Source organism: Mustela nigripes, chromosome 4 (assembly GCF_022355385.1).
Source record: "Mustela nigripes isolate SB6536 chromosome 4, MUSNIG.SB6536, whole genome shotgun sequence".
Taxonomy (NCBI): Eukaryota; Metazoa; Chordata; class Mammalia; order Carnivora; family Mustelidae; genus Mustela; species Mustela nigripes.
This window is the reverse complement of record NC_081560.1, coordinates 53,433,428-53,454,095: the sequence shown is the minus strand read 5'-3', so window position 1 is coordinate 53,454,095 and position 20,668 is coordinate 53,433,428. Positions and strand designations below refer to the sequence as shown.

Below are 20,668 nucleotides of genomic sequence, written 5' to 3'. Positions count from 1 at the left end.
AAAACCACGTATCATCTCCATGGGTCTATTTGCTTTTCCATCTACCTGCAATAGTCTTCTCCCAGAATCCATGGCTCACTTCTTCACTTAAATTTCTGCTCAAAAGTGAGGCTTTCTTGAGCATTGATACTGATTAGTATTGTCCTTCCCAACTCTTCACTCTCCTTTGCTTTTCTTCTTAGAACCTGTCATTATCTGACGTAATAAGCATATTTCACCTTTGCTTGTTCAGTTTCTCATGTCTTGTACTCCTCAACCAATGAAAAACTCTTTGTAATGCTCCAGTGCATCAGGTACTGGCCTAAGTGTTCATGATTTCTCTATACTTAAACTGAGTTAGTTCTCAGGACAACCCTCTCATTGACTATTGCCATGCTATTGCTACATAACAGATCTACCACAATTATAAGGCATAAAACAATGATAATTTATTATTGTTCCTGTATCTGTAGGTTGACTGAGGGTAGATTGATATGGAGCAGGTTTAGCGGGACTTGCCTCTGAGCTCAAGTTGGGTCCAGGTTGGTTCCTTTCAGCAGAGAACTAGCTGGGGATGTACTGCCCATGACAATGGCAGGGGCATAAAAGGCCAGGCCTCACCATACAGACACATTTCAAGCCTTTGTGTCATGTCGGCTAACATCCCATTGACCAAAGAAAGTCATATGGCCCAATACAACTTGAAAGGAACAGGAAAGGATACTCACTCATGAAGGCAGGGGAAGGTAATATTTACTGAAAAAATAATCAAATCTGCCATTTTATTATTCCTGTTTTAGATGTTGAAAGTGAGACCCCTAGAAGGTAAGTAGCTGTCAAGGTCACATACTCAGGACTGGCATGCCCAGTTGGTATCATTCTCCTCTTGCCAATATTACTCTAGTTTATACCAGTGATATGAGCAAGAACTTAGTCTGTTGTATTTTTCAGCACCTAGAACAGTGTTTAGCACTTAGAAGGCTTTCAGTAAATATTTGTGGTGCACAGTACATAGCCCTTGATTGGTTGGTACTTGATAAATGCTGGCTATTTTTTTTTTTAAGATTTTTATTTATTTATTTATTTGACAGAGAGAGATCACAAGTAGGCAGAGAGGCAGGCAGAGAGAGAGAGAGGAGGAAGCAGACTCCCTGCTGAGCAGAGAGCCCGATGTAGGACTCGATCCCAGGACCCTGAGATCATGACCTGAGCCGAAGGCAGCTGCTTAACCCACTGAGCCACCCAGGTGCCCAATGCTGGCTATTGTTAAGAAAAATTATTAAAAACTTGAGAAAAAGGTCAAGGAAAAGCAGCCTGTCTTTTCCATGTCACGTTGGAACATCATTTAACCAAGAGATTACTTAATTATCTAGGGAAATGTACCTCTTTTGATTAATTTTTTCTTAAGATTTATTCGTTTATTGAGGGGTGGGGACAGAGGGAGAGAGAGAGAGAGAATCTTAAGCAGACTCTGTGGAATCCAGTGGGGCTTGCTCTCAGGACCCTGTTATCATATACTCATTATTTACTACTGATCTGAACTCTATGAAGTTATATTTTTATTTATAGATTTTTGTTCATTAAAGATTTAAGTTATTTCTAAAATCAAATTATTTTTAAGAAGACCTCCAAACAAAAGTTAATGTTACAGTGTTCTGAAGGACATTAAGGAATATTGTATGTATCCTAGTAATCTATTCTAACAGTCTTCCTCCATGGACAAGAAATCTTTTTCTCTTATTCCCTGTGGAACAACTTCACCATTTTCTTTCCTTAATAATGAGTTGAATATATGTTTGCAATGTCTTCATTCTATATTTTGAGTTATGTATTTAACTTTTTGAAAATTTTACTTTAATCTTAACATTATCTAGTTTTGTTTTTTTCCCCTGAATCTGAAAGTGGGTGCTCACTATTTTTTTATTATTTATTTATTTATTTGACAGAGAGAGACAGGGAGAGAGGGAACACAACCAGGGGGAGTGTGACGTGAGTCGAAGGCAGAGGCTTAACATCCAAGCCACCCAGGCACCCCAGGTTTTCACTTTTAAGTCAACTCTTATTTACAGAATTTCTATTTCTCTAGGGTAAGGGATGCAAAGCTGGAATGGGGTGGAGGTGCGAGGAGAGATGAAGAAGCCATAGGTGTTTTCCGGGATTCCCAGACTTGCACCCTAGCCACTGGAGGATTGCTGTGGCCCATACCCAGAGCCCTTGACGGTCTGAAGTTGTTATAAAGGCTTTCCAGGAGCCTGTATTAATTCAAGAATCTGATCATGTCACTAGAAAAGCTTACAGATTGTCATCAGACTCATTGAGGGCAACACTCCTTCAGAGCTACTATGACAGAATTGGGGTTTGAAGTCTTTATTTTGATGTGAACAAGTAAAGGGGACCCATTAAAAAAGTTTAGTTCGAGGAACCGTCCTCAAAATTCTGGCTTCTTCAGTCATCAGAATTTCCTTAATAGTCTCAATAGATGTCATTTATTGATGAATACTGAAATCCCATTGCAATATCGTGGAGACTCTTCTTTAATCTGGAACTTTTCTCCCCAGACCTTTTACTCTGGGATTGCGTAATAACTCCAAGTACTGCTTTGCAGTGTACAAAGAGCGCTATGCATTTTCTTATTGGGCGTATTAACATTCTAGTAAGTGGCCAGTGAGGATCAGATTCATGACTTCTAATACCTAGCTCTTGTATTTCCACAACTAGGAAAGTTGATTGCCGGGTTAGCTCTTTCCTGGTAATATTGGGACAACCTCCAGCAAGGGGAATAAAAGCCTGCAGCGCGGGGCCTGAATTCCTGTTCCACTTTCCCCTCTTTAAGCAGCTACTGTGTGACTCAGTTTCCTTGCCCACAGAACAAACTGACCAGTCGGAGCCCTGACTTTTTAAGGATTATATGAAATAATCAAGGTGAAGGATTTAGTATGGAGCTCGGCACGAGACGGCATTGCTTAAACCATGATCAATCAGTGCTGGGCTTTTACTTTCGCTGGCTAGGAGCTACACCAAACATCCGCAGGCCCAGCAGCGAGAGGGCAGAAGCGGCGGCCCACCCAGCGGCTCGGAACCGTGGCTCTCGCTCCCGCCCAGTTCAGAGCCCAGAGCCCGAAGGCCCCACCCCCGGCGCGGACTCCGCCCCCAGCGGCTGGGGCGGGGACGCCGTCTCCCGGGAAACGGGACGCGCAGCTCAACTCCAGCCCGCGCCTCCGCGGGTAGAACTCGCCCTGCGAGCAACACCCTCCAGCCAAGTAGCCCCAGGTGGGGGCGAGGGACACGCTGCTTGCAATCTCCCGAGGAGGTGGGCGCCTCTCGCGACGCGTGTGGGAGGAGAGAGGAGTCCTCGCCCACCCCAGGCTGGGCAGGGGCGAGCGCCGGGAGCCGACCGGTCCCGCATCCTCTCGGACGCGCGGGATGGCAGCCCGGGAGGCGCGCGGCTTCCCAGAAGGCCCGGCCCTTCGCCTAACCCCGGGCGCTGACCTGGAGGTGGCGGGCCTGATAGACCTGGAAGAGGAAGAGGAGGATGAGGAGGCGGCGGCCGCCAGAAGAGCGCTGAGTTTCGCCCGAGACTCGCGGGTGCGCTTTCTCGGCGGCTGCCTGGAGCTGATGCTGGCGCTCCCGGCGGAGAAGTGGAGCCAGTATTTGGAGAGCGAGGACCACCGGCAGGTGCTGGGGGAGTTTCTGGAGAGCCCTAGTCCCACCGGCCTTGTGTTCAGCGTCGCCGCCGCGGGGCAGCTCGCGGTCTCCCGGGAGGTAAGGGACGACGGGCAGAGGGACCCGGTCTCGCCGTCGGCTCTGCATAGCGGGGACGGGCCAGTCGCGCCTCCTTGGGTTCCCGTGGAGCACGCATTCGGGCGCTTTAAAAAACTTTCTTTCGAGCTCTTGCTATGGATTCTGCAAAATCCCCCCCTCCTCCGCCCCCACGTGCACCCACTCTGCAGTTAAGCATTAAGCAGCTGTAGTTTAGTTTTCTGGAAGGTCGGCTTGTTCGACCCACCGGGAAAAGCTGTCTGGGCCTTAGGCGAAAGGTGGGTTCTTGAAAGGTGGGTTCTTGGTTTTCCGCAGCTACCGTTTCAGTCGCTCTTGGGTCTGGGGACCTGTCTTTAAAAAATGTTTCGCAGAGCCTGAATGATTTGTCCTGTGCTCAGTCTGACTGCTTGTCAAGTTTCATCTCAAGTAAAATACTTCGTCCTTAAAAAAGTAGTGCCCGCGCAATCAGCGCTCACATGGTATTTACCAACCGTGGAGGGGGACAATCCCTTCTTTCTTTCCAACTTTTCCCCCTTTTATTTCCTCTTTTTCTTTCCTTTTTAAAATTAAAAAATTACTGCTCCACTTGAAGAGCTTGAAGATTAAGGTATCACAGGTGCATTTTTTTTTTAAGTGGGAAAACTTTGGAACAAGATTTACAGTCTTCAGTGTTGTACAGTGCCTCAGTGGAATGCTGTAGAAGTGTTTTTTGTTGCTGTTGTTGTTGTTCTATTTTTGGTTTCAGTAAAGGTGGTCACTTTAATAGTTGGGAAATGGAATCCCAGTGGAGAAAGAGACTAACAGGAGTTTGCCTTAGGATTTTGAGTGTTGACATTTTTTGTTCTACTTTCACAGTTATAAATAATTAAAAATGTGTCAAACAAGGAGGTAGGACACTTAACTCCAGTATTCCCCAAGTTAAATGACAATATCTGAAGAAATAACTCAATAGTTGGGGAAATGATAGAATATCTTCATTAAACATTTTATCTTGAGAATAGAAGTAAATATTAACTTCCTGTGCCTGGTCTTCATTTCAGTTTGGCTTATTTCCAAACAACAACAAAAAGATTATAAAAAGGAATAAACCTTTGCTGAGATAGAAAACTTCTAAATTTTCATTATATTGTTTTTAATTAGGAGATGTTATGGGATGTAATGATCTTGGCTAAATGGCTTGCCCTTTAAAGGTGATATTTCCACACCAATAATGCCATAAAATTAGCATTATAAAAGAACAAAAGTGTATACATTTTGTAGAAAGGAGGAAGAGCAGCGGAACTACTTTATGTATAAAGATAGGCTAGATGCCAGGTTTTTTCTTTTTCTAGCAATCCAGCTTCAAGTAAGATACAGCAAATCCTGTTTGTTAATGTGGAAACTGTACTGTGAACTTAAACTAATCATCTTGCTCTTGTTTCAGATTCCAAGAGATGCAAAACATAAACTTGTCTATATTGCCAAGAAGATTACCAAAAATATTGGAGTACATGGTTTTTCTCAAACAGTTCTATTTGGAGAGTTAACTGCCTTACCATTTGGACATGTAACTGCTTTTCTAGATGAGGTACTGGGCTATCTTTAATATCTAAATCTTTAATTCATCTCTATGACACTTGGAATTATTCAGAAAAACTCTGGCTATTAAAAAAAATGTAGAAGCCAGTCATCTTTTTAGCGAGATAGTTGGAATATGATAACAGACTCTTTCTGAAATGAGATGATACTGGTGCTAATATTCAACGGACAGTAATTTGTAGGATTATCCTTTTTGTTTCTAAATAATGGAAGTAAAAAGCAGCTTAAATTGAATAGCCTTTTGTAATTAGCTCGTTTTAAATTCCACATTGAATGAAGACAAACTGACTCTTTGTAAATGAGTATTACAAGTTTTTCAGATTTCCCTTAGTTTCTGTGTCTCTCAGGTTAGATAAAGGGGAAAAGGCAATGGAAACAAAGTTTTTAAAATGATTGCTTTAAAATTCCTCTTTCTCTCCCCTTAGAGAAGAGCTCTCTAAACCCAGGTTACTTAAACTTTTAAGGTAGGATGTTTTAATGTAGGGTTTTTTAAAGGTTTTTTTTTTTTTTAAGATTTTTCAAGGTTTTTAAAGTGGGGTTTAATGTGGGATCTGGGGGATTTTATTAAAGGCAGTCTGCTCTAGGAGGTCTGGGTGGGGAGTGCCGATCTTCTTCCTGTCTAACCTTATACTTTTGGTGGTTGTTCAAAGACCAGCTTTGAGGAAAGATGTACCAAATGACCAGGTTTTCTAGAACTAGAGTAGTGGTTCTTAAACTTTGCTGAACATTAGAATCACCTGGGGAACTTTCTAATCTACCCTTGCCCTGTCACTCCTAATACCAATAAATGAGAATGGAGTCGGAGCCTGGTGGGAATTGAAGATCCCCAGGTGATTCTAATGTGCCCAAACTTCGGGAAACACTAGATCATATATCAGAGCTCCATGATCAGTTCAGACCTGCCATGGCGATGCTTAAGGTAGGAATAATTACTGGCATATGTATCAGGGTTTGCCAGTCTCCCTGTAGCATGCCTCTTCTGCTTCCCGAGCATTGCTCTCTTGGGACCATCCAAGGTCTCACTCCCAACTTCGGTATCCTGCCTCGGTTTCCTGCCTCAGTTTCCCTCTCCTCCTATTGAATTGACTTGCTTTTCGATGATTTCAGGGAGATGCTAAGAGAGTTTTGAATCCCCCAAGCTTCTGGGGCACTTTTTGGTCTGTAGCAGGAGCTCAAGAAATTTTTATTGAACAGAACCTGATGAAAGAATTTCACATGACATGTGAATGGATTTTGGTCATTTGAACCCAAATTGCCATCCACTGGGGCTTGGAAGGGCAAGGTTGCACTCTTCTTTGGAGTTTTTCACTACCATCAGTGTCTCGCAACAGAAGATACACAGCTCTCTCAGGTTCCTCTTTCTTACCTTTTTCTGGATTTGTATCAGTACCAGGGTCTGCATTCTGCTCTGGAAAACGTTAAATGGAAGAGCATATGCCATCAACAAGTATGTTTATTGTAGGTATAAAGCATTCAGAACCTCAGAGTTTAAGTGGTTTAGAAGACTGATGTAATTATGCTTGAGAATCTGAGTATTAGGGGAAAAAAATGTGAGAATGCATTTATGAAGTCACCTGGGTTTGTTTATGAATAAGATTTAAATTCGGTATGAACAAAGCAGTAAGGCATGACAGTATGTTAGGTTAAAAGCATTTACAAGGAGGGCCCCTGGTGGCTCAGTAGGCTGAGCATCTGACTCTTGATTTCAACGAATTTCAGCTTGGGTTGTGATCTCAGGGTCGAGGGATGGAGCCCTGTGTCAGGCTCTGTGCTCAGCGGGGAGTCTGCTTGAGATGCTCTCTCTACCTCTGGCCCTCCCTGGGCACGCTCACTCTCTTTAAAATAGTTTTTAAAAGGATTTTTGTGAGGATTGTCTTTGCTTAGTATCCAGTATAGCTCACAAAACTGGCTGATTGACAGTGGTTTATGCTGGGCAAGGTACTCCCAAACTTCTTTCTAGCTGAGAGTTCTCTCCCAAATTTCAAACTTGGAGATCCACTTGTTTTCCTGAAATTCATGCTTGTTGGATAATAAACATCCCAAACCTACTATTCAACATTGAACTCCTCTTCCCCAACCTGCATTACTTATGGTTACCTCCAGAACAGTGGATGTGAACTCCATTCTTGCAGTTGCTCAAGCCAGAAGACCTCAGAGTCAACCCTGACTCCTTTCTTTGTATCCATTCAGCCACAAAATCATGTAAGTTCTACCTTCAAAATACCTTCAGAATCCACCTTCGTACTCTCCTCCACCTCTGTGATTCTGGGCTGGTTCACCTTGGTCTCTCAATAGTCTCATAATGGAGGTCTCTGCTTTTGCATGTTTCCCATCTAGAACCTATTCCCAACAGAGCTGCCGGAGGGATTCTGTTGAAGCATGAGTCAGAACATGTCACTTTTCTGCTCAGACCCTGCCCTGGGTCCCCTTTGACTCCCTGTCATGTTCTCTGTGGATCAGAGCTCTCAGTATTAGCTAGATAGTTGTTACCACTCTAGAATCTCAGGACCTTCTTCAGAACTCCTGAATCCTGATTCAGGTCATCAGGTCATTCTTAGCCTTACTATGGAATGAAAACCCTAGTCCAGAATCTGTGATCTGACCTCTCCATGACTTTTTTGCTATTACTTGTCTTAGGTACATTGTCATTCCTGCTGTTTCTTTATCTTCCCCAGAATTCAGTGAGCACCTTCATGTGCTTCACGTCTTTCTGCTCAAATACTCCTTTTCGTAAAGCCACCCTTTGGGGGGCAGGAACCTTTGCAGGGTGGAGATTAGAGGTAGCAAATGAGGCACTCAGTTCAAGAGTGAAATTTACAGGTGGGCAAGGACGAAAAACAAGAACCCAGTGATCAAGATGTTTAGTGTAGCATGTTAAAAAAAAATTTAAAAATCAATACTTTAAATAAAAACTGGATAGTTCAAAGTGCCGTACTAGATCATATTGGAGCCTGGAGCAAAAATAAGTCAGTAATATCGGTTGCTGTCTTTATTTTGAAATGTCGATAATTTGTTCCTCATTACTTTCTTTGCATTAATTTTGATTTAAAAATGCCTTAAGGGGTGCCCTTTTGGCTCAGTCAGTTAAGAGTTGACTCTTGGGGGCACCTGGGTGGCTCAGTGGGTTAAAGCCGCTGCCTTCGGCTCAGGTCATGGTCTCAGGGTCCTGGGATTGAGTCCCATATCGGGCTCTGCTCTGCAGGGAGCCTGCTTCTCTCTCTCTCTCTCTCTCTGCCTGCCTCTCCATCTACTTGTGATCTCTCTCTGTCAAATAAATAAATAAAATCTTTAAAAAAAAAAAAAAAAAGAGTTGACTCTTGGTTTTATCTCAGGTTATAATCTTAGGGGTCATAAGATCGAGCCTAGTGTTCATCTCCATAGTCAAAAGGGAGTGGGCTTGAGATCCTTTCGCTCTGTCTCCCCCCATCCCACCTCTACACTCACGTGTGAGACTGCACACTCATTTGCTCTCTCTCTCAAAGCCTCAAAAAAGCAAAACAAAATATTACTCATCTCCATTCCTAAATTTTTTGGTACCCTTAGATATTCAGCTCCAATAATATCCAATAGATATTCAGCTCCATGAAGGCCTCACTTGCCTTACCCTAGCCCCTGCTCTGAGTCTTTGTTTGGCTCCCGGTTGTGGCCCAGACACCTAAGACCTTGCCTGACTCATGGTAGGAGCTCAGTACTTGTTCAGCGAATCAAAGTCAGTTAAGGGCTACTTGACATGCTGTTCCCGTAAGAGACAAAACACTGAGGCATCAAGGTATTCCTTTAGAGAAGAAGCACTTGGTGTATGATCTCTGATAGTCCATTTTAATCTTTTTGGACGTGTGAAAAGGACACTTGGGGAATTTCATGCTAATCTCAGTTAATAACCTATATTTACTGAAGACCTACTTAGTGCTGGTGACAGGACAGACGTGGCAACTAGTGACGTAGTTTGGACCCTCAGGAAGTATGCAGTCTGTTCAGGGAGGTGGACTGCTGGGTCTGCCGTAGGAGGCCACAGTGGTCATATTGTGGGAGCCTAGGGGCACTTGCCACACCTGGAGGGCTGGCAGGGGTGTGCGGACTCTGGAACAGGATGATTATAGATCTCACTTCACCTGGGATGCTTTGGGTTTCCACCTGTTACAGATCAGTTAAGGTCTGTTAATAATTTTCCTCTCAAGGTACCATAGCTGTATAGTGAATTACTTGGTCCCCACAGTGTGGAAGGACAAGGAGGAGAGAGCTAGGTGGAGGAGGAAGGGCATTCTGAGCGGAGGGAGAAACAGTGTGAAGGCACAGAGGTGAGGAAATGAAGTTTGATTTTTTATTTTTATTTTTATTTTTTAATTTTTTTAAAGATTTTATTTATTTGACACACAGAGAAAGATCACAAGTAGGCAGAGAGGCAGGCAGAGAGAGAGAGAGGGAAGCAGGCTCCCTGCTGAGCAGAGAGCCTGACGAGGGACTGGATCCCAGGACCCTGAGATCATAACCTGAGCCCAAGGCAGAGGCTTAACCCACTGAGCCACCCACACGCCCAAAGGTTGATTTTTTAAAAAGGAGTGGATTATTGTAGCTGGACAGGGGAACCAGAGCCGGAAGGTGGTGAGAAACAAAGTTGGAGAAGCTGATTAGAAAAAACCAAATGGACAAAGAGACAAAAACAGCCGTGTATTTCAGGTAGTTGCCAGAGAAGACAATGGCCAAGCCCATACTCGTGTGTTGATTGGAAGATGGTTGTGGTAATGCACATTCTGGGAAGGTTTTTATCAGGGCAGCCTTAATTAGGAAGTTGTGGAGTCGAATGGAATGTCAGTGGTCCTTCATGCCTTTCATTCCAAGCTAATCAACTTCTAACTTTCTGATTTGTACATTAACGATAGCCACACTACATACAAGGACTAGGAACTGGTGATTCTGTTGAATGAAGGAGAGACTGATACAGTAATTGCTTTGGAAGGTACTGAGGGAGATTTCTGGTGTTTGACTTCTTTAATGGGATAGAATAAGGAAGGAATGGACCAAGTGTTTGAACTGTAGGTAGGGAAAGTCATTTGTGCCTTCATATTTTTTTTTTCCTCTTTTAAATGATACTCTGGCTTACAGTCAATGGTGAGCAGTTTTTGGAGTTTGACTCCACTCCACAGAGTAATGGAAATTGATGCTGAGGTTCTCGGGGCCTCTCAGACTTCTGTCTCCAGCCTGGCTCTCTCCTAAACTCTAAGCTCAGATGTCCACCTTCCTTGTGGATGTGGCCACTTAGTGTGTAATGTCTCAGATCTAACCTGTCTCAAGTTGAACTCCCAGTCTGCTCAACATCATTACGTGTTGCCATACAGTGTGGTTTGTAGAGCTGTATTATATTTAGCAAAACTATTTAAAATGTCATGTAGCTCTTTATTATGTTGACCCAAATCCTTAAGGAAATAATAATTGTGAATTATCCTCATTACTCATTTGGCTTCAAGCCCAAATGGAAATATGATTTGGTTTTTGAGGTTAGTGTCTAGGTCCCATCCTTGGGCATTCCAATTTAAGAAGTCTAGGAGACTATGGTGAGTGCTGTGAAATGTGTAAGCCTGATGATTCACAGACCTGTACCCCTGGGGCAAAGAATACATTATATGTTAATTAAAAAAAAAAAAGTAAAGAGGGAAAAAAAAAGAGTCTGGGAGAAGCCCTGTCTCCTGAAAGTATTGCCCAGGTGACAGTCTCTGTTGACTTAAGAACCATTATGAAAAGAAAATCCCCAGTTAAAAAAGAATTAAAGAAGGGGGGACACCTGGGTGGCTCAGTCAGTTGGGTTCTTGACTCTGGATTTCAGCTCGGGTTGTGGTTTCCAAATTGTTGGGTTGAGCCCTGGGTTGGGCTCTGCAGGCATAATGGAGTCTTCCTCTCCCACTAGCTCTGCTTCTCCCTCCACTTGTGTTCTCTCTCTCTCAAATGAATAAAATAAAATCTTAAAAAAGATCAAAGAAGGTAAGTAGAGAAAACCATCACTAGGCCCCATAGTTCTTTAATTTGTAGTTATACATGGTACACCTATTGAATATGTAAACAGTCAAATTATTTTAGTTTTCAGGAAAAGCTTGAAATTTTTCCTCTACACCCCAAAAAGTAGGCAAAAAAAAACTTCCCAATGGAAACAAAATAAAACCCCCAACTAATTGAATTACTCTGTGTATAGTTTAATAAGACGTACTCTAATTAAATAGCACATCCCAGGTCTATTTGTTTTAAACGAGGTTTATAGTGATGCTCTAGCTCTTTGACTAATCACTCTGCAAAGCACATGGCTCAGAATTTCACAGTTTTATCTGCAGTGTGTGACAGAAATACTTTAAAATAAGCTGGCTTTGTCATAGAATCATAAGTGGAGTGAAAGTTTGAAACCATACCCAGTAAATTAGCTATGCTGAATAACCAGAATTTTCCTCACGCCTGATGTTCAGAAATAGTTGTTGAAATCTGGGATTTAATTGAGAAAGAAGTTTTCCAATAGGTCAGTGCATGTTCCGCCCAACAAGCTTTGACCCTTCAGTGTGATTTCCAAAACTCTTCATGAACAACTCTGCCTTTCCTGAAGCTAATTCTGGGCAGGCCAGACTGGCAGTTTTCCAGAAGCATTTTGCTTCTGGAGTCCTGATCAGTGTGTTTATCCTGTGTTTCTACTTCGCATCCTGAATATGCCTCAAATCATGGCAGTTCTTGGAGCAAAGGACCTAACCCACTGAGCCATTGCAAGCAGAGACTGTTTCTTACTCTGCTCTTCTAGCTTGACATGTAGAAGGCGCTAAACAGGAAAATGTAATAATGTGATTTGGAAAGAATTATTTCAGCACCGTTAGAAAACAAAAGTGATTGTATTGTCAAAATAGACTTTGAAAAGGGGGAGTAATTATATTCTGAGCGTTTTAGCTAATGGAAATTTTATGGTATAATGCTGGTACACCTGGCGGATTATCAGAAAAATGAAAAGTGTTGGAAATTAGTTGATACTAGAAAGGAGTGGGAAAGCAGAAAGAGGCTAGAAACTTCATTCACTCAACAAGATTCTTATTAACGTATGCTAGGCACTGGGAACACAAACACGATTGTTGAAGGCTTTCACATGCTTGGTATCCCATATGTGATGCTTCCATTTCAGTGGTAGAGGGAATTCCAAAAAAGGGCCATATGATTAACAAACATGTTTTTTTTTTTTTTAAGGTTTAAGATTTTTTAAGATTTTTAAGATTTTATTTATTTATTTGACAGATCACAAGTAGGCAGAGAGGCAGGCAGGGTGGCCGGGGAAGCGGGGTCCTTGCTAAGTAGAGAGGCCGATGTGGGACTCGATCCCAGAACCCTGAGATCATGACCTGAGCCGAAGGCAGAGGTTTTAACCCACTGAGCCACCCAGGCACCACATAAACATGTTTTTGACTATGAAACTTGAATGCACTGGTATGCCCCCAGGGGTTGAGAAGATTTATTCACTTTTGCTTTGATGTGATTCAAAAAGATTTTTTTTTTCATTTATGTACTTGCCAATGTGCTTGGTTTGGCTGAAGAAAGCTATTTGCCTGCCCGATGTGACTGTGCTTGGTTTATGCAGTGTTTGAGTTATTGGGAACCTCCTCGAATGCTTGATGAATGGGTTAATGAACCAACAGGCCGCGTCGTATTTCCACTTTGAAAGATTTTATCTAATTGATGAAGTCTCAATGGGATACTGATGGTGTCCTGTCTTTGTAAATTTGATATCCTAGGAAGGTATTGAACAAATAGAGTGGTTTTGTGGCTGATTTTGTGTGATAAGAAAAGAAAATCTTTGAAGGAGTATGTTGTCTGCAAATTAACCTCTTTTTGAAAATGTTTCTCTTTCTGTAGATTTTAGTGCCCATTCTTTCTAATAGGAACAACCATAAATCCTGGTCCTGTTTCATTTCACAAGATGTGGAACGCCATGTAGAAGTCATGAAAAGTAAAATGCATGTTTTTCGGGGCAAAATGCTGAGAAGAACTCTTCTACCAATTCCCACGATAGCAGGGAAAATGGACCTGGATCGGAAATACTCTGAGACCAAGTATATAATGATATGATATACATAGGTTGTTAAAATGGAGATCCCACATACCCGATTAATATACTTTCCCCAGAAAACTATTCGTAAGATAATTATTAGAACTATATAATTTTTTAAAGTTGTGCAGAGCACCTATTACTTACAAAGTATCCTTCTTGGGCTCTTGTGTGGCTCAGTCAGTTAAGTGACTGCTTTAGGCTCAGGTCATGATCCCAGAGTCCCGAGATCGAGTCACACATGGGGCTCCCAGCTCCACGGGGAGTCTGCTTCTCCCTCTGACCTTCTCCCATTTCATACTCTGTCTCTCAAAATGGATGAATAAAATCTTAAAAAACAAACAAACAAACAAAAAAATCCCACAAAGTATCCTTTGCTGTAACAATTGCAAAAAGCAAGCTGTAATAATTGCAAGATGTCAGCCAAGTTCTTTGGGTAGTAATGGTGTGAGCATATGCTCATTTGTTATACAGTGTTGATGCCACAATTAAAATTGAGGCTGTAAAAATAAAAGATCTGATTCTGAAATACTTAAATTTGGGAAGCTAGTTCATGTTAAAAATACTGCTACATCCGAGTCCTCTCTTCCTTTGGGCGGGGTAAATTGGTTTTTGAATTATTCTGTTGATCATTTCAGTGTTGGTACGCTAGACATAAATGAAAGGATGCTACTCCATGCAATTGAGACTGTGGTTATTAAATGGTCACATCAAATCCAAGAGATTGTAGAAAAAGATTTTGTGCAGCCCTTGCTGAGTGGTCTTCACTCGAATCCTCAAACTGAACTGGATTTCTGGATGATGAGGAGAGAGAATCTGTCATGCGTTTATGATCAAGTAAGTAGACAGTTCCTCCACGTGGCTTTTCAACTAATTTAGCCAAGTCCGTTGTAGAATCTGGTTTCTGGAACAGTGTTTTTTAATCACTTTAACAGTTTAACATACTGTCTTTGACCTAATAGTCCGTTCTCATTCCGAAGTTCTGTATCATTTAAAAATGAATGGGATGGGGGCTCCTGGGTGGCTTAGTTGGTTAAGTCATCCTACTCCTGATTTCTGCTCAAGTCATGACCTCAGGGCTGTGAGATGGAGCCCCACCTCAGGCTTGAAGCTGGGCATGGAGGCTGCTGGGGATTTCCTCTCTCTCTGCCTTACCCCCAACTTGTGTGTGTGTGTTCTCTTTCTATTAAAAAAGAAAAAAAGTAAAAATGAATGGGAATTAGAAGTAATTTTGCCTTTTTGAGACTATTTTGACAGCTTTTGATAATTGGAAACACTGTGGCATAGAGAGTGGTTCCCCCAGGGAAATGTTGAAGATGGTAAAATTTAATTAATCTAGTTGATTGAATTGATTTAAGAAGGAGTGGGGAGTGTTGCTTGGTGGAGAGATGCGGCTTTGGAAGAGCTAACTTTGCTTCCTCTGGTGTTTGCCTGACGTAGTACTTAATTTAATGTTCGGAAAACTAAGACATTCATTTGCATGTTCACATGTCTCTCAGATTTTCTGAAACATAGCAAGAGATTTTATATGGAAAATTTAACATTTTACACATGAAGTGTAAGTTGACACACTTTTTGAAAACTCAAGAGTTATAAATGTAAAATAAAATTCAAGCTGAAGGAAGAAATGCTGTTAAAAATTATTTTCAACCTGAAACCATATACGTCTTTGCGTATGAAATGCTGTGTGTATCGTGCATGATTGGAATAGAACTTAAGTATTTCATTACCAAATGCATCTATTTAGACATTATTACAGCTTCTGCTTCATTTTCTTTTTCTATTAGCTTCAAACTCCTGTTGTCCTCAACATGGTTAGGATCCTGGAAATTAAACAGAGCAGCTATTTTCCAACTTTGAAGGACATTTTTACGGCTGTGAAAAATGGTAAGACTCTTGTTTTTTGGTCTGGTGTTGGTGTCCCACTTTATCTTACCCCACCTGCTGCTGCCCAGCCTCATCTACCCTTCACCATTAGCATGTGCATGAGGTGATGGCCCTTGGCTCTTCTAAGGATAAATTAATCTTCATCAGTACTTCGTTCTCCAGTGATATTAAACTACTTTTCGGATAGATTGTAGGGACCTAGCAGACAGGCTCCAGATGAAGTTCTAATCAGAATGTATGGGAGCAAGGCCTTTGCGGGGGGTGAATGGAAGCCCAACATGGGCATTTCTTAGTCAATGTGGGGCTACGCTTAGTCCAGTAACTCTCTGATAGAGTCTCTGGTTCTTGGCATTCACAACACACTTAATTCAAAAGAGCTCAAATTCTTCATCGAAGTTTCTGTGAGGATTAAACAGAGAGGACAGTCTGTTTGCCGAATTTTGGACAAGTGCATGCACATGGTGAAAAACCAGAAGTTTCAATGAAAAGTCTCCTTGTTCCCTCACTGTCCAGTGTTAGCTCCACCCAGGGGTGACAGCCATCTTGTTTCTTGACTTCTCTTCTTGTTTCTTGAGGCATATTTAAGTGAAAAGGAAAACACATGACTGAAGTTTTTAATGTTGCAAATGGAAGATAATTGGAAGATAATAACTTTTTTGGTTTCTAACATTAGAAAATGATGGCTTAATTTTTTAAAATTTATTAATTATTTTTATTAACATATAATGTATTATTTGCCCCAGGAGTACAGGCTTACACATTTCACAGCACTCACCATAGCACATACCCTCCCCAGTGTCCATAACCCAACCACCCTATACCTACTCCCCCACCTCCCAGCAACCCTCAGTTTGTTTTGTGAGATTAAGAGTGTCTTATGGTTTGTCTCCCTCCCATCTTATTTTTTCCTTTCCTTCCACACCAAAGCCCCCACCCTGTCTCTCAAATTCCTTGTATCAGGGAGATCATATGATAATTGTCTTTCTCTGATTGACTTATTTTGCTCAGCATAATACCCTCTAGTTCCATCCATGTTGATGCAAATAGCAAGATTTCATTTCTTTTGATGGTTGCATACTATTAAACTGTATATATATACCACATCTTCCTTATCCATTCATCTGTTGATGGACATTCGGGTTCTTTCCATAGTTTGGCTCTTGTGGACATTGCTGCTATAAACATTCGGGTGCACATGTGCCTTCGGATCACTACATTTGTATCTTTACGATAAATATCTAGTAGTGCGACTACTGGGTCGTAGGGTAGCTCTGCTTTCAACTTTTTGAGGAGCCTCCATGCTGTTTTCCAGAGTGGCTGCACCAGCTTGCATTCCCACCAACAGTGTAGGAGGGTTCCCATTTCTCCACATCCTTGCCAGCATCTGTTGTTTCCTGACTTGTTAATTTTAGCCATTCTGACTGGTGTGAGGTGGTTTGTCATTGTGGTTTTGATTTGTATTTCCCTGAGGCCAAGTGATAGGAAACACTTTTTCATGTGTCTGTTGGCCATCTGGATGTCTTCTTTGCAGAAATGTCTGTTCATGTCCTCTGCCCATTTCTTGATTGGATTATTTGTTCTTTGGGTGTTGAGTTTGATAAGTACTTGATAGATTTTTGGATACTAACCCTTTATCTGATATGTCATTTGCAAATATCTTCTCCCATTCTGTCAGTTGTCTTTTGGTTTTGTTAACTGTTTCTTTTGCTGTGCAAAAGCTTTTGATCTTGATGAAGTCCCAGTAGTTCATTTTTGCCCTTGCTTCCCTTGCCTTTGGCGATGTTCCTAGGAAGAAGTTGCTGCAACTGAGGTTGAAGAGGTTGCTGCCTGTGTTCTCCTCAAGGATTTTGATGGATTCCTGTCTCTCATTGATGTCTTTCATCCATCTTGAGTCTATTTTGTGTGTGATGTAAGGAAATGGTCCAGTTTCATTCTTCTGTATGTGGCTGTCCAATTTTCCCAACACTATTTGTTGAGGAGACTGTTTTTTTTTTTCCATTGGACATTCTTTCCTGCTTTGTTGAAGATTAGTTGACCATGGAGTTGAGGGTCTATTTCTGGGCTCTCTATTCTGTTCCATTGATCTGTGTGTCTGTTTTTGTGCCAGTACCATACTGTCTTGATGATGACAGCTTTGTAGTAGAGCTTGAAGTCTAGAATTGTAATGCCACCAACTTTGGCTTTCTTTTTCAACATTTCTCTGGCCATTAGGGTCTTGTCTGGTTCCATGTAAATTTTAGGATTATTTGTTCCATTTCTTTGAAAAAAATGGATGGTACTTTAATAGGGATTGCATTAAATGTGTAGGTTGCTATAGGTAGCATAGACATTTTCACAATATTTGTTCTTCTAATTCATGAATATGCAATGTTTTTCCATTTCTTTTTGTCTTCCTCAATTTCTTTCATGAGTACTTTATTGCTTTCTGAGTACAGCTTCTTTGCCTCTTTGGTTAGGTTGATTCCTAGGTATCTTGTGGTTTTGGGTGCAGTTGTAAATGGGATCAACTTCTTAATTTCTCTTCTGTCTTGCTGTTGGTGTATAAAAATGCAGCTGATTTCTGTGTGTTGATTTTTATATCTTGACACTTTACTGAATTCCTGTATGAGTTCTAGCAGTCTTGGAGTGGAGTCTTTTGGGTTTTTCACATAAAATATTATATCATCTGTAGAGTGAGAGTTTGACTCCTTTCCTGATTTGGATGCGTTTTATTTCTTTTTGTTGTCTGATTGCCGAGGCTAGGACTTCTAGTACTATGTTGAATGGCAGTGGTCATAGTGGGCATTCCTGCTGTGTTCCTGACCTTAGGGGAAAAGCTCTCAGTTTTTTCCCCATTGAGAATGATATTTGCATTTGTTGTGGATTTTTCATAGATGGCGTTGATGATATTGAGATATGTACTCTCTGTCCCTACACTTGAAGAGTTTTGATCAAGAAAGGATGCTGTGCTTTGTCAAATGCTTTTTCAGCATCTATTGAGAGTATCATATGGTTCTTGTTCTTTCTTTTATTAATGTATCACATTGATTGATTTGTGGATGTTGAACCAACCTTGCAGCCCAGGAATAAATCCCACTTGGTCGTGGTGAATAATCCTTTTAATGTACTGTTGGATTCTATTGGCTAGTATTTTGGTGAGAAGTTTTGCTTCTGTCTTCATCAAGGATATTGGTTTTTAATTTTCCTTTTTGATGGGATCTTTGTCTGTTTTGGGGATCAAGGTAATGCTGGCCTCATAAAACGAGTTTGGAAGTTTCCCTTCCATTTCTAATTTTTGGAACAGTTTCAGGAGAATAGGTACTAATTCTTCTTGAAATGTTTGGTAGAATTCCCCTGGGAAGCCATTTGGCCCTGCGCTCTTGTTTGGTGGGAGATTTTTGATGACTGCTTCAATCTCCTTACTGGTTATGGGTCTGTTCAGATTTTCTATTTCTTCCTGGTTCAGTTTTGGTATTTTATACTAAAAATTATCTAGGAAAATATCCATTTCTTCTAGATTGTCAAATTTGCTGGCATATAGTTCTCATAATATGTTCTTATAATTGTTTGTATTTCTTTGGCGTTGGTTGTGCTCTCCTCTTCATTCATGATTTTATTTGGGTCCTTTCTCTTTTCTTTTTGATAAGTCTGGCCAAAGGTTTATCAATCTTACCAATTCTTTCAATGAACCAGCTCGCAGTTTCATTGATCTATTCTACTGTTCTTTTGGTTTCTGTTTCATTGATTTCTGCTCTGATCTTTATTATTTCTCTTCCCTTGCTGGGTTTGGGCTTTCTTTGCTGTTCTTTCTCTAGCTTCTTTAGGTGTAGGGTTAGGTTGTGTACTTGAGACCTTTCTTGTTTCTTGAGAAAGGCTTATATCACTATATACTTTCCTTTCAGGACCGCCTTTGTTACGTCCCACAGATTTTGAACAGTTGTGTTTTCATTTTCATTTGTTTCCATGACTTTTTTTTTTCAATTCTTCTTTAATTACCTGGTTAACCCATTCGTTCTTGAGTAGGATGCTCTTTGGCCTCCAGGTATTTGACCTCTTTCCAATTTTCCTCTTGTGATTGAGTTCTAGCTTCAAAGCATTTGTGGTCTGAAAATATGCAGGGAATGATTGCAGTCTTTTGGTACCAGTTGAGACCTGATTTATGACTGAGGATATGATCTATTCTGGAGAATGTTCCATGTGCACTAGAGAAGAATGTGTGTTCTGTTCCTTTGGGACGGAATGTTCTGAATATATCTGTGATGTCCATCTGGTCCAATGTGTCATTTAAGGCCTTTATTTCCTTGTTGATCTTTTGCTTGGATGATCTGTCCATTTTAGAGAGGGGGTTGTTGAAGTCCCCTACTAATATTGTATTATTGTTGATGTGTTTCTTTGATTTTGTCATTAATTGGTTTATATAGTTGGCTGCTCCCATGTTGGGGCATAGATATTTAAAATTGTTAGTTCTTTTTGTTGGACAGACCCTTTAAATATGATATAGTGTCCTTCCTCATCTCTTTTATAGTCTTTGACTTAAAATCTAATTGATCTGATATAAGGATTGCCATCCCATCTTTCTTTGGATGTCCATTAGCATGGTAAATTATTTTGCACCCCCTCACTTTAAATGAGGTGTCTGGAGGTGTCTTTGGGTCTAAATTAGTTTCTTATAGACAGTATATTGATGGGTCTTTTTTTTAAATATCCATTCTGATACTCTGTGTCTTTTGATTGGGGCATTTAGCCCATTTATTTTCAGGGTAATTGTTGAAAGATATGAATTTAATGCCATTGTATTGCCTGTAAGGTGATTGCTACTGTATATTGTCTCTGTTCCTTTCTGGTCTACTACTTTTAGGCTCTCTCTTTGCTTAGAGGACCCCTTTTATATTTCCTGTAGGGCTGGTTTGGTGTTTGCAAATTCTTTAATTCTTGTTTGCCCTGGAAGCTTTTTATCTCTCCTTCTATTTTCAATGATAGCCTAGCTGGATATAGTATTCTTGGATGCATATTTTTCTCATTTATTGCTCTGAATATATCATGCCAGTTCTTTCTGGCCTACCAGGTCTCTGTGGATAAGTCAGCTGCCAATCTAATATTTTTACCATTGTATGTTACAGATTTCTTGTCCCAGGCTGCCTTCAGGATTTTCTCTTTGTCACTAAGACTTGTAAGTTTTACTATTAGATGATGGGGTGTGGACCTATTTTTATTGATTTTGAGGTGGGTTCTCTGTGCCTCCTGGATTTTGATGCTTGTTCCCTTTGCCATATTGGGGAAATACTCTCCAATAATTCTCTCCAATATGCCTTCTGCCCCCCTCTCTCTTTCTTCTTCTTCTGGAAGCCCAATTACTCTAATATTGTTTCATCTTATGGTATCACTTACCTCTCGAATTCTTCCCTTGTTGTCTAGTAGTTGTTT

At 41.0% G+C, this 20,668-nt stretch overlaps 1 protein-coding gene across 1 annotated transcript in view; it reads left to right on the top strand.

Annotated features, from left to right (window-relative positions):
• The first annotated feature begins 3,279 nt into the window (after nucleotides 1-3,279).
• The window catches only part of DNAH11 (dynein axonemal heavy chain 11), a 294,718-nt gene continuing 277,329 nt past the window's right edge, over nucleotides 3,280-20,668 (top strand). The window contains exons 1-5 of the mRNA XM_059397525.1: nucleotides 3,280-3,741; nucleotides 5,162-5,305; nucleotides 13,186-13,389; nucleotides 14,033-14,215; nucleotides 15,166-15,265. Of these exons, the coding sequence (XP_059253508.1) occupies nucleotides 3,403-3,741; nucleotides 5,162-5,305; nucleotides 13,186-13,389; nucleotides 14,033-14,215; nucleotides 15,166-15,265 (970 nt within the window). The 5' untranslated portion in view covers nucleotides 3,280-3,402. The remainder of the gene's footprint in view (nucleotides 3,742-5,161; nucleotides 5,306-13,185; nucleotides 13,390-14,032; nucleotides 14,216-15,165; nucleotides 15,266-20,668) is intronic.